At 44.7% G+C, this 12,500-nt stretch overlaps 1 protein-coding gene across 2 annotated transcripts in view; it reads right to left on the bottom strand.

Annotated features, from left to right (window-relative positions):
* si:dkey-97m3.1 (fatty acyl-CoA reductase 1) overlaps positions 1 to 10,142 on the bottom strand; it is a 36,724-nt gene extending 26,582 nt beyond the window's left edge. For both annotated transcript variants that reach the window (XM_062997295.1, XM_062997306.1), the window contains exons 1-2: positions 10,045 to 10,142; positions 659 to 872 (exon numbers count right to left, since the gene is read on the bottom strand). In XM_062997295.1, coding sequence (XP_062853365.1) covers positions 659 to 847 — 189 coding nt within the window. In that variant the 5' untranslated portion in view covers positions 848 to 872; positions 10,045 to 10,142. The remainder of the gene's footprint in view (positions 1 to 658; positions 873 to 10,044) is intronic.
* Between the last annotated feature and the right edge of the window lie 2,358 nt (positions 10,143 to 12,500).

Below are 12,500 nucleotides of genomic sequence, written 5' to 3'. Positions count from 1 at the left end.
CCCAATCTCAACACCAGGATAAGGAGTTTTTCGGAGCTACACTTAGTCTCTCTCTCCCAGCTCTCAGTGAGGAATGAGGAACTCTATAATCCTCATGAACATGATACAGAGGGTCAGAGGCTCATCCTGGTGTTGGAGAAACCAGAGAACGTTCGTATAAAACATGGAGTGATCAAACCCCTCCAGAGAACCGGAACAGACTGAATTATTCACCACCTCCTCCTTCCTTCAGTCTCAGCTAGAGGCAGGTTTGTGTTTCTGCCTCACAGTGTTTATTACACTGATTAACACACACACACAGGTGGGGGTACAGGTAGAAGTACAGGTGTAGTTAGAGGTACAGGTGTAGTTAGGTACAGGTACAGGTGTAGTTAGGTACAGGTACAGGTGTAGTTAGAGGTACAGGTAGAAGTACAGGTGTAGTTAGAGGTACAGGTGTAGTTAGAGGTTTAAGTAGAGGTACAGGTGTAGTTAGAGGTTTAAGTAGAGGTACAGGTGTAGTTAGGTACAGGTACAGGTAGTTAGAAGTACAGGTAGAGGTACAGGTAGAGGTACAGGTGTAGTTAGGTACAGGTAGAGGTACAGGTAGAGGTACAGGTGTAGTTAGGGGTACAGGTAGAAGTACAGGTAGAAGAACAGGTAGAAGTCATGAGCTGACCTTGCACTGCAGCATGGTCTGTATCCTCTGCTGTGAACTTTGACCCTGTTTGGTGCGGACGAGCAGGTACAGGGTTTTCACTTGAGGACAGGAGCGTAGCAGCTTCTCCACCAGGACCTTTCCCATGAACCCCGTTGCCCCGGTGATCAGCACACACTTCCCAGCGTAGAACTCGGTTACACTCGCCATGACCGCTGCTCACACCCTACAGCCCCTGAAACACAGAGAGGAGGGTACAATATAAACTGAAGAGCGTCACTGGGACCCCCGGCAGGCTGAGGACAGGCGCACGTCTGCAACTGCATACGTTGTAAGGACAGGTGTAGTTAGAGGTACAGGTAGAGGTACAGGTAGAAGTACAGGTGTTGTTAGAAGTACAGGTGTAGTTAGAGGTACAGGTAGAAGTACAGGTGTTGTTAGAAGTACAGGTGTAGTTAGAAATACAGGTAGAAGTACAGGTGTAGTTAGAAGTACAGGTGTAATTAGTGGTACAGGTAGAAGTACAGGTGTTGTTAGAAGTACAGGTGTAGTTAGAAATACAGGTAGAAGTACAGGTGTTGTTAGAGGTACAGGTGTAGTTAGAGGTACAGGTAGAGGTACAGGTAGAAGTACAGGTGTTGTTAGAAGTACAGGTGTAGTTAGAAATACAGGTAGAAGTACAGGTGTAGTTAGAAGTACAGGTGTAGTTAGAAGTACAGGTGTAGTTAGAAGTACAGGTGTAGTTAGAAATACAGGTAGAAGTACAAGTGTAGTTAGAAGTACAGGTGTAGTTAGAGGTACAGGTGTAGTTAGAGGTACAGGTGTAGTTAGAGGTACAGGTGTAGTTAGAGGTACAGTTAGAAGTACAGGTGTAGTTAGAGGTACAGGTGTAGTTAGAGGTACAGGTGTATTTAGAGGTACAGTTAGAAGTACAGGTGTAGTTAGAGGTACAGGTGTAGTTAGAGGTACAGGTGTAGTTAGAGGTGTAGTTAGAGGTACAGGTGTAGTTAGAGGTACAGGTGTAGTTAGAGGTACAGGTAGAGATACAGGTAGAGGTACAGGTGTAGTTAGAGGTACAGTTAGAAGTACAGGTGTAGTTAGAGGTACAGGTGTAGTTAGAGGCCTTGTAGACACAGAGTGCGAGTGCTTGACCAGCCTGCCTGCAGTCCAGATGTTTCCTATTAATAATGTACATAATGAAGAGGAGAATGGGACGACGGTGAGCACGGACTGCTGAGCTGCTGAAGTCGTATCGAGCAAGAACGCTGATGGAACACCGGGGGGGGGGGACACGCCCCCGTCCCAACTTTTTTGGAGTGTGTTACAGAACTGGTAGTGTGGATGCTGCACAGCAACATGGTTCCTGAAGTCCCAGGTTCAATCTGTAGTTAAAGTCACTGCATGTGTGTGTGTGTGTGTGTGTGTGTGTGTGTGTGTGTGTGTGTACACTGTTCTTTGTAATCAAGAAAAAGATTTCAGACGACCACGCCCGTATAGCAGGATATGGACACACCCACTCACTCCTGTTAGCGCAGTGGTAGCATGTATTAGCAATGTTCCATTAGCACTCCTCCATTACTGTTACCACAGGGACTTCAGCATCCGTGATAAAAGCACTCGGCTGTGTTCCAAATCCAGAGAAAGCTCCTCTAGACCCTGGAGAACCCAGGTTCCATCCCTTAAACCTTCTGTGGTGGAGGGTGCAGCTCAGGGACGCAGTGGGAACAGGACACGTCTCGCTTACACTCATTTACACCTGAGGTCCACGGTCAGAGGAAACGATGCATCGAGAGGTGAGAACCAAGCCCTGGACTCGACCCCCAACAGACCATCAAACCTCCACTGTAGCCGAAGTGCACTGTCTAGTGCTAATGGGCTGAATTGAAACACAGCCAAGTCGATCAGCTCTGCCTCAGTTCCTCTCCTAAAACCAGTCCGGCCGCCTTCCAGAGCACTTCTCATTTCCCCTTCCCACACATCTGCACAGCTTCCAGACATTTCAAAGCTTTAGGCGTGGTCCAAATCTCGTTTTAATTCCTGTTACAAAGCCCTGCTCTCTCTGGTAGGTGTTATATCGAGGGCACTGTGACTCAGAACTAGGGTGCAGTGGGAATTAAAAAGTCATTATGTGCGATGTAGCCTAATTAGCTCGGAATATAAATAATTTCAGCTCTGGATCACGTTAATCGACTCTGTCCACGGAGAGACTCGGAGAGTTCAGTCCTGTAGAACGTGAGGAGGATACTGAGAGCGTTACGAAAAATGAGAGACGATTATACTCACCTGCAGTCCTTACATTTAATTAAACAACAAATTAAGACTATTAAGGACCCGTGGAAGACCCCCATACTAACCAAGAGCAAATCAAGACCAACCCTCACACTAACAGGGACAAACTTACTAACCGAGACCAAGTCGAGACTCCCACACTAACCAAGAGCACATGGAGACCAGCCATCACTCTAACCAAGACCACATTGAAACAAATCCCCAAACTGAGACCCAATCGAAACCAATCTCCACACTAACCGAGACCAAGTCAAGACCAACCCTCACGCTAACCTAGTCAAGACCAACCCCCACACTACCTGAGACCAAGGTGAGATGAACCCCCACACTAACCGAGACCAAGTCAAGACCAACCTCACACTAACCGAGACCAAGACTTGCACACCAGTCCCAACAGTAACTGAGAACAAATTAAGACCAACCCTCACGCTAACCTAGTCAAGACCAACCCCCACACTAAGCAAAAGCAAATCGAGACCAACACAAGACCAACTTGCACACCAACCAAGACCAAATTGAGACCAACCCCCACACTAACCGAGACCAAGACAAGACCCACTTGCACACCAACCAAAACAAGACCAACCCCCATGTTAACCAAGTCAAGACCAACTCCCACACTATCTGAGACCAAGACAAGACCAACTTGCACACCAACCAAAAACCAAGTGGAGAACAACCCCCACACTAGCTGAGACCAATTCGAGACCAACCCCCACAGTAACTGAGACCAAGTCAGGACAAACCCTTAATCTAACAGGGACCAACTTGCACACTAACCGAGACCAAGTCGAGACCAACTCCCACACTAACCAAGAGGAAATAAAAAACAACCCCCACTCTAAGTGAGACCAAATCGAAACCAACCCCCACAGTAACCGAGACCAAGTCGAGACCAACCCCCATTCTAGAAATCACAAAGTCAAGACCAACTTCACACTAACTGAGACCAGGACAAGACCAACTTGCACACCAACCAAAACCAAATCATGACCAACCCCCACACTAACCTAGTGAAGACCAACCCCCAACCTAACCGAAACCAAGACAAGACCGACTTGCACACCGATCAAGACCAAGTCGAGACCAACCACCACACTATCTGAGACCAAATCAAGACCAACACTCACGCTAACCTAGTCAAGACCAACCCCCACACCATCTGAGACCAAGGTGAGATTAATTCACACACTAACTGGAACCAAGACAAGACCAACTCCCACACCAACAACGGCCGAGTCAGGACCAACCCCCAAACTAACAGGGACTAATCGAAACCAATCCCCACAGTAACCAAGACCAAATCAAGACCAACACCCACATTAACTGAGTCCAACTCACACACCAACCAAGACCAAGACCAAGACAAGACCAACCCCCACACACACTGTTAGGGAACAGTAGTATCCTAATGGCTAGAGCGTTGGAGCCCGGCTCTGCCATGCAGCCCCTGTTGCCCTTGAGCAGTGCCCTTAACCCTTTAGGTTCTGGGGTGGTGTACAATGGCAGACCCTGCACTCTGACCCTCGCTTCCAAACAAGCTGGGTTCTGTACATGTGAACCAGGACCAAGACAAGTTCTGACTGGAGATATACAGTTCTGTCTCACTGCCTCGCTGAACACTAGAATATCTCCATGTGCCTCTATGATTGTGTTAAAAGTAGAGATTCATCATCTAGTGCGACTGTACAGAACACCACCGGATGTCAGTGAATCATTAACCAGATGTGTTCCAACATGAGCTTTTATTTTACGTACAGCTCGAGTCTCTAAACACGCCTACACCGCTTCATCTCAACACAACACCGCCAGTATGAGCCCTCCAACACCGCTCCTGTACCAGGATCCATGTGGCAGATTGGGGGCGTAATCCCCGTGTTAATAACAGTGTAGCGTACAGAAGGAACAGCGCTACTGTAGGAGGTTAAATTAGAGACAGGGGTGTCATGTGAACCCCACCTGCTCCTGTCTGTCTAACTGTACTACATTCACACCGGGGTATAAGGAGTACACACTGTACCCGTACAGGAACAGCTACTGTTCTTCCTTCACTTATATCACAACCAAATCCTGCACATGTGATCAAATCCATCACATCAAAAGTGCCAAAATTCCAGAACAGCAAAGAACAGAAGTTAAAATATATCAGCCTGAACCGGTCCACAACTCAAATAAGAGCTTGATGATGGGATCGACTGGAGGGTCGTGAAGAGGAGACCAGTGCTCATGTTATATTATACATTCAAATATTTTTCTCGTTCCATCCATCTATAAAACATCTGAACATTCCACCATTACAGCTGGCTGCTGGTTTCTCTCTGACCTTCATAATGAAGAGTTGAAGTGCTGCTCTGTGGTTCTGGGAACTTTCCACCTCTGCAGCTCTGTAGCTTCTTGTTCATAAGCACTTTAGGAAGCTCCTCGAGATGCACCAGAACTGAGACTCGTCGTGTGGAATCTTCCCAAACAATCACGACGTCTTTTGTAATCAAACCAGGTGCCAATTTAAGCTAATATTGAAAATACTTCAAAGTCTGCTAAAGAACGATCTTCTCATCACGTCTGAATCCTCCTCCTCCTCCCTCCACCTCTCTTACTGCTGCTGACTTCACCATATCCTTTTTTCTGACTACCATTACTTCTACTGATCCTCACACCTCAATCATTCCCCACCCGCACAACTGCTAGCAATCCCACTACCTGCTAGATCCTATCCCATTTAAAATCCTTCAAGGAATCTCACAAGACTTTATCCCACTCGTCACACCGATCATCAACAACTCTTTAACATCTGGTTTGGTCCCTACAGCGTTCATGAAGACACAGGTCATCCCCCTTCTTATGAAACCCACTTTAAACACCACAAACATATACAACTACAGACCTCCTCTTTTTTTCTGTCCAAAACTGTTTGTCTGTTTTTTCCTTAAACAGAATGGCCTCCACGATCTTCAAGGCAGCACATCAGCACTTGTAGCTGTTACTGAGAAGCTTCTGCGGCCCTTGTTTCCTCTCCCTGTAAATAAATCCCTCAGCAATTCCAAACACTGCATACATCCACACTAAACACCGCACCGCTACACATGCTAAACAAACACCCAGATACGTTTAGTTACAGAAATAAAGTCTCAAAGCCCAAATCTGACCTAATCACATCCCACACACTGCAGAACACAGAAGAAATGTATTATTTAGTGGACCTGCACTCGCTCACCTTAGTTCAGTGTCCTGCTCACACGGAAACATCATTAACAAGCTTAACACTGGTAACTAACGAAATATAACCCACCTGTACCAGGTGATGATGAGCTCGTTACATGTTAATGAGTCAGGAGTGTCACGCTACAGCGGCAGTATCCAAGTACACCCTGTCCAAACACTATTGTCGTGTCTTAATACATGAATATCAAATAGAACAATGAATAGAAGAGGGAAGGAAGTCACTGTCCACCAATCACAACAAACAAAGAACTTTAAACCTGTTTTAATCTCCTTCTGTTGGTCTCCGGAGCGACTGATACATCCACCCTGGTGACAAGACGTCTTCAACATAAACCTCACACACTTCTGTACTAAACAGTACGTGAGTAAAATCTGTACGTAGAGTAATTTAATAATAGAATATAAACCACCTCCTTGTTTCTACACTCACTGTCCATTTTATCAGCTCCACTTACCATATAGAAGTTCTACAATTACTGACTGTAGTCCATCTGTTTCTCTACATGCTTTGTTACCCCCTTTCATGCTGTTCTTCAATGGTCAGGACCCCCACAGAGCAGGTATTATTTAGGTGGTGGATGATTCTCAGCACTGCAGTGACACTGACATGGTGCTGGTGTGTTAGTGTGTGTTGTGCTGGTATGAGTGGATCAGAGTTTTAAAAACACCTCACTGTCACTGCTGGACTGAGAATCGTCCACCAACCAAAAACACCCAGCCGACAGCGCCCCGTGGGCAGCGTCCTGTGCCCACCGATGAAGGTCTAGAAGATGGGCGACTCAAACAGCAGCAATAGATGAGCGATCATCTCTGACTTTACATCTACGAGGTGGACCGACTAGGTAGGAGCGTCTAATAGAGTGGACGGCGAGTGGACACGGTGTTTAAAACCTCACTCATACCAGCACAACACACACTAACACACCAGCACCATGTCAGTGTCACTGCAGTGCTGAGAATCATCCAGCACCTAAATGATACCTGCTCTGTGGTGGTCCTGACCATTGAAAGCATGAAAGGGGGGCTAAAAAACTACAGTCAGTAATTGTAGAACTACAAAGTGCTTCTAGATAATAAGTGGAGCTGATAAAACTTAATGTTATGGCTGATCGGTGTATATACATATACAGGTGTACAGTACAACGAAATTCTTTCTACACGCACTTATTTGGAGGTTGGGGTCAGAGCGCAAGGTCAGGCATCGCACGGCGCCCCTGGAGCAGAGAAGGTTAAGGGGGTTAACCTTGCTCAAGGGCCCAACAATGGCTGCATGACAGAGCTGGGATTCGAACTCTCAACGTTTCAGGTAATAAGGAGAGAATACTCACATACTAAACTGATGGTAAGACAGTATTATACTATAAGTAGAACATAAGGGAAGTGGCAGCTCAGTGGTTAAGGTACTGGACCAGTAATCAGAGGGTTGCCGGTTAAAGCCCCTCCACACCACCAAGTTGGGCCCCTAAGAAAAACCCTTAGCCCTACACTGCTTGCACTGTATCAAAGTCACCTAGGATAAAAGTCTTAGATAAACGCTGCAAATGTAAATAGAACAGTGCACAACTCTGTACTAAACAGTATTTGAGAATATAGAGAATTCTGACAGTATAAGACAACATTAATGTATTCATTTAATTTCAAATTAACAACGAACAGCCGCTTTAGTTCAGCGCTCGGCTTAATCGGTGATGTAAAACGTCATTAAACTGTGAATGTGAGACGAATAAGGTTCAGATCCAGGGTTACAGCTCCACATGTATCTGTGTTTATCTGGATTCTCCTCCCTGTTTCACTTTTAAACTTGTGTTACAGCTCCAGCTTCTGAGAAATGCTGAGAATCAGAATCAGCTTCTCCCAGAGTCTAAAACGCTTCTGGTTCAGAATAAAGCTTAACGTGGTTTAATGTAGTAAAAGAAGGAGACAGGAGCACTAAACTTCTCTTCATTATTACTGCTCATAAGTTCCTCCACTAATCACATTCCTCACTCGCTGTTTTGCGTGAATGCGCCGGTGCTGAAGGGAATACGGTATTCCAACATCGAGCATCTCCAGCATTAAGAAGCGTCAGGAAACAATAAAGAAGTAAAACTAAAGTGCAGCTTTTATTCTATTGTTATTGATGTGTAACTGTTAGTAATTGTATTTCAGTGTGTTTATATTATATTTGTGTTATTTTCATTTACATTTACGGCATTTAGCGGACACCTTTATCCAAAGCGACTTACACTATACAGTCTAAGCAATTGAGGGTTAAGGGCCTTGCTCAAGGGCCCAACAGCGGCTGGTGGGGTTTGAACCAGCAACCTTCCGCTTACTAGTCTAGTACCTTAACCACTAGGCTACAACTGCCCCAGTGTTTCAGTGTTTCAGTGTTTAAGTGTCAAAAACAACCTCATTATTTTACATGAGACTAAAATATCTGCAGCTCCACGGGACCATGGACGCATTAACAGGTTCTCCAAACATCCTCATTGGGGAAAAATACCTCGAAACTCAACGTCTTTAAGACTCAACACCCCTCCCAGGACCGACTGACGTCCAGTTTCAAGGTAGCGCTGTATATCATTTAAAGAAAGCAGCAAAATCGTGGTGCTGCAGAACAACATGGGTCCTGCACGTTATCCTTTCAACATAGGTTTGCTCTGGGTACATCTTAGACACATGCGGAAGGTGGATTGACTGCTATCTGAATATCCTCTCTGTGTGTGAGCGAGTTGCCCTGAAATGAACTGGATTCCTGATCATGGTTTATTCCTGCCTTTCACCCTGTGTTTCTCTCTGGTGCCGGACTCACTGCAACCCTGACCAGGACAGAGTTCTGTAAATAAGTAAATACATTAAAAACACCCACAAATACTTAACGGCGCATGCGCTGTCATAACAAACAATCCGTATTGTACTCAGCGATGTCAGCGATGAGCCTTCCATACTCATTAGTACGCTAATACATGAGTGCACACTTCCATACTCATTAGTACGCTAATACATGAGTGCACACTTCCATACTCATTAGTACGCTAATACGTGAGTGCACACTTCCATACTCATTAGTACGCTAATACGTGAGTGCACACTTCCATACTCATTAGTACGCTAATACATGAGTGCACACTTCCATACTCATTAGTACGCTAATACGTGAGTGCACACTTCCATACTCATTAGTACGCGAGAATAGTGCGCACGCTCATACATGAGTGCACACTGCCATACTCATTAGTACGCGAGAATAGTGCGCACGCTAATACGTGAGTGCACACTTCCATACTCATTAGTACGCGAGAATAGTGCGCTGCACCCACACACTACAGGAATGCGCTGAAACCCGCGCCGCGCGCGCCGGTGCGTTTCTGAGGCGATGACTATGCTAAGCTAACGCCTGACGCGCACTAGTGAGGAAGTGAGTGAGCGAAGCTGTTTGGAACGCGACCTCACCCTAAAATTTAGATTTTTACCATCGTTTAAGACACCGATTTCCCTCAGTACACTACCGAGGATCGGGCCGGGGATCAAATAATACATAAAATAATAATATTTTATGTTATTTTATGTGGCGCTAGCGACATGAGGTAACCGGCTGTACGGTGTGCTTCCTGTCAAGATTTACCTTCGCTAGCGGCTGAAATGCTAAGCTACATTAGACACACTGCGAACGATTGCACCAGCTGAAAGTTCATCGGTTTATTAACACATTTCTGATGATTTAGTGATTTATCAAGTTGAACCCGGGTTAGATGAAGTGACAGGAGCAGGCAGCGTGTTGCAGGAGGATGCTGAACCAACCGCAGCAGCTCTATCGCATTTAATCTCCATTAGAAGCACCAACACAACTACTAATACACTCAAATCCACCATTAATCAACCGTTTCTGTAAATAATGATGAATTAGCACGCACCTGAAACACGAACCGCTGGAATTCTGAAGAGAAAGATCACTTCGTGTCCCTGTTCCGGAGTTTCCACCCCTCTCAGTCTATGTTAATGTCTCTCTACCATTCTCTCTCTCTCTCCTAGTATCTTAATGTCTCTCCACCATTCTCTCTCTTCCCTAGTCTGGGTAAATGTCTCTCTACCATTCTCTCCCAGTCTATTTTAAAGTCTCTAACTATATATCTATAATCACTATTTATCCAAAAGTATCTGGACACCCTTCGATTCAGGTGTTTCAGCAAATCAGGTGAAAAAACAACGTGTCTCCAACAGACCTCAACCCTGCTGGACACTGGCTTTCTCATTCATCAGTGCCTGACCTTACAAGAGTTCAACTTCAAGAGAGGCTTCATTGTCATTTCAGCTCTATACAAGCACATATTCAGGATCAGGGTGCAACACAGAACAAAAAGTGCAAGACGATACAATATACACAGTGCAGATAAATAATAATAATAATAAGTAGTAGTAGTTTTATTTATATAGCGCCTTTCACAGTCTCAAGGTCGCTTTACAGCAGAGGAGGAACAAAAATACTGTTTAAAATACTGAGTCTTCGGTAGGGACTTAAAGGAAGAGATAGAAGGGCCATCTCACAGAGTTTGGAGATCAAAAGAATGCAATATTGTGTACATTTCAATGCTTTTGGGCAGGAATTTCCACAAACAAACTCTTAACATCTTGTTAAAAGCCTTCACAGAGGAGTGGAGGCTGTTAAAGTGACCAACAGAGAGAGAGGTGCAACTCTATATTAATCCCAGTGGCAGAGAGTTTAATGCCAAGTTCACACTACACCATCTACTATCAGGAGGAATCTCAGGCCAGTCTGTCTGGTCTCCCAAACTACGTTTTGTCACAAAAACACACGTGAGAAGTGACGAGGGGTTTAGTGATACTACGTCCACATCAACAATAAGCGAGCGATTGAAGTTGTTTGTGTGCTAATGTGAAAATGTGTAACGTAAAATCAGAGAGGAAAAATAAATGAATCTGAGTGGATTTGGCAACACAAGCAGCATGGATTGTTCTGTAGTGAGTTGGAGGTTAATAAATATTGTTTGCAATGCAGCGTGGGTGTTATGTTTTGTCAAGAACGATAAGGTCCGAAATACTGTAAAACGTGTGTGTGTGTGTGTCGATGTATTCTGATAGAAACTATATTACACCCCATGTTTTACACACCTCCCCTGCCAGCCACCTGACTGATATCCAGATATTTAGCATGCTAGATATCTCTCTTCAGCCGCTCGGCTCAGATGTGATTGGAAGCCAGTGCAGTTCATTTAGAATGGGGGGGTGAATGGGCCAATTTTTTGCCAAAAGAAACAGTACAATACATACAAAAAGACATTTCTAATCTATAAAGTAATTAAGGGAGACGAGAGTAGAGACAAGTGTAGTGATGGCCAGTACATGGTTCTGAGTAAATGATAGGTGAGGTAAAACATGTTCTGATGTACAGTTAGCAGCGTAGAGCTTTTATAGCAGCAGAGTAAGGTGCAAAGATGCAATATTGTGTAAATTTCAATGCTTTTGGACAGAAATTTCCACAAACAAACTAACATCTTGTGAAAAGTCTTCACAGAGGAGTGGAGGCTGTTATAGTAACCAACAGAGAGAATCCCAGTGGTTTTGAATGACATGGTTAACAAGTTCATACTCGTGTGTCCTCAAACTTTTGGCTCTGTTGTAATTACAGTGAATGATCATGATCCAGACTGGAATGTCATGGCAGGTAAATCAGGTATGCAAAGTGACTTTAAATGAGCTCAAAGGAGTTTTCAGACGAACCGTACTGACCTGTTTTGGTGTCAGAATTGAATGTGTATTTTCTGCACCACGTTTTAACACGGTGAAGCCCAAACGTAGGTGGAGATACTCCATGATGGGCAGACGACATGATAAGATCAGAATGTAATCAGACATTATCTACAGTAGAATGAGAAAGTCTCCCTGCAGCACTTTGGCAGACGACGTGGTGGGTGGGTGGTACCATTTACTCTGTTTCAGAGGTGTGTACAAGTATTTGCCCCCATTTCTGTTTGCCTTTGTTATTGCTTATTACATTGATTGACTGATTTTAGATCATTAAACATGGTAATACACAGAAAACCGAACACAGTTTTACCCTCGTGTTAAAGGTGCCCCATTAAAACCTATCTGCACTGCAGCACCTTTATCAGCAATGGCAGTGACCTGATACTTTTTAGAACTATCTAAATGAGCTGGTCAGCCACTGATTTACCCCTGTTCCAAGTTTTTAACAGCTCTCACTGTGGGCAGTAGTATCTCGGTGGTTAAGGTTAGTAAGCGCTGGACTAGTAAGCAGAAGTTAAAGCCCCACACCCCAAACCACCAAACTTCCACCGTTGATTATGTAAATGTGATGGTTAGGTAAGTCCCAAAAGTTCCTCTGTGAAAT

Source organism: Trichomycterus rosablanca, chromosome 1 (genome assembly GCF_030014385.1).
Source record: "Trichomycterus rosablanca isolate fTriRos1 chromosome 1, fTriRos1.hap1, whole genome shotgun sequence".
Lineage (NCBI taxonomy): Eukaryota > Metazoa > Chordata > Actinopteri > Siluriformes > Trichomycteridae > Trichomycterus > Trichomycterus rosablanca.
Note: the sequence above shows the minus strand (reverse complement) of the source record. Positions and strands in the feature narration are given on the sequence as shown.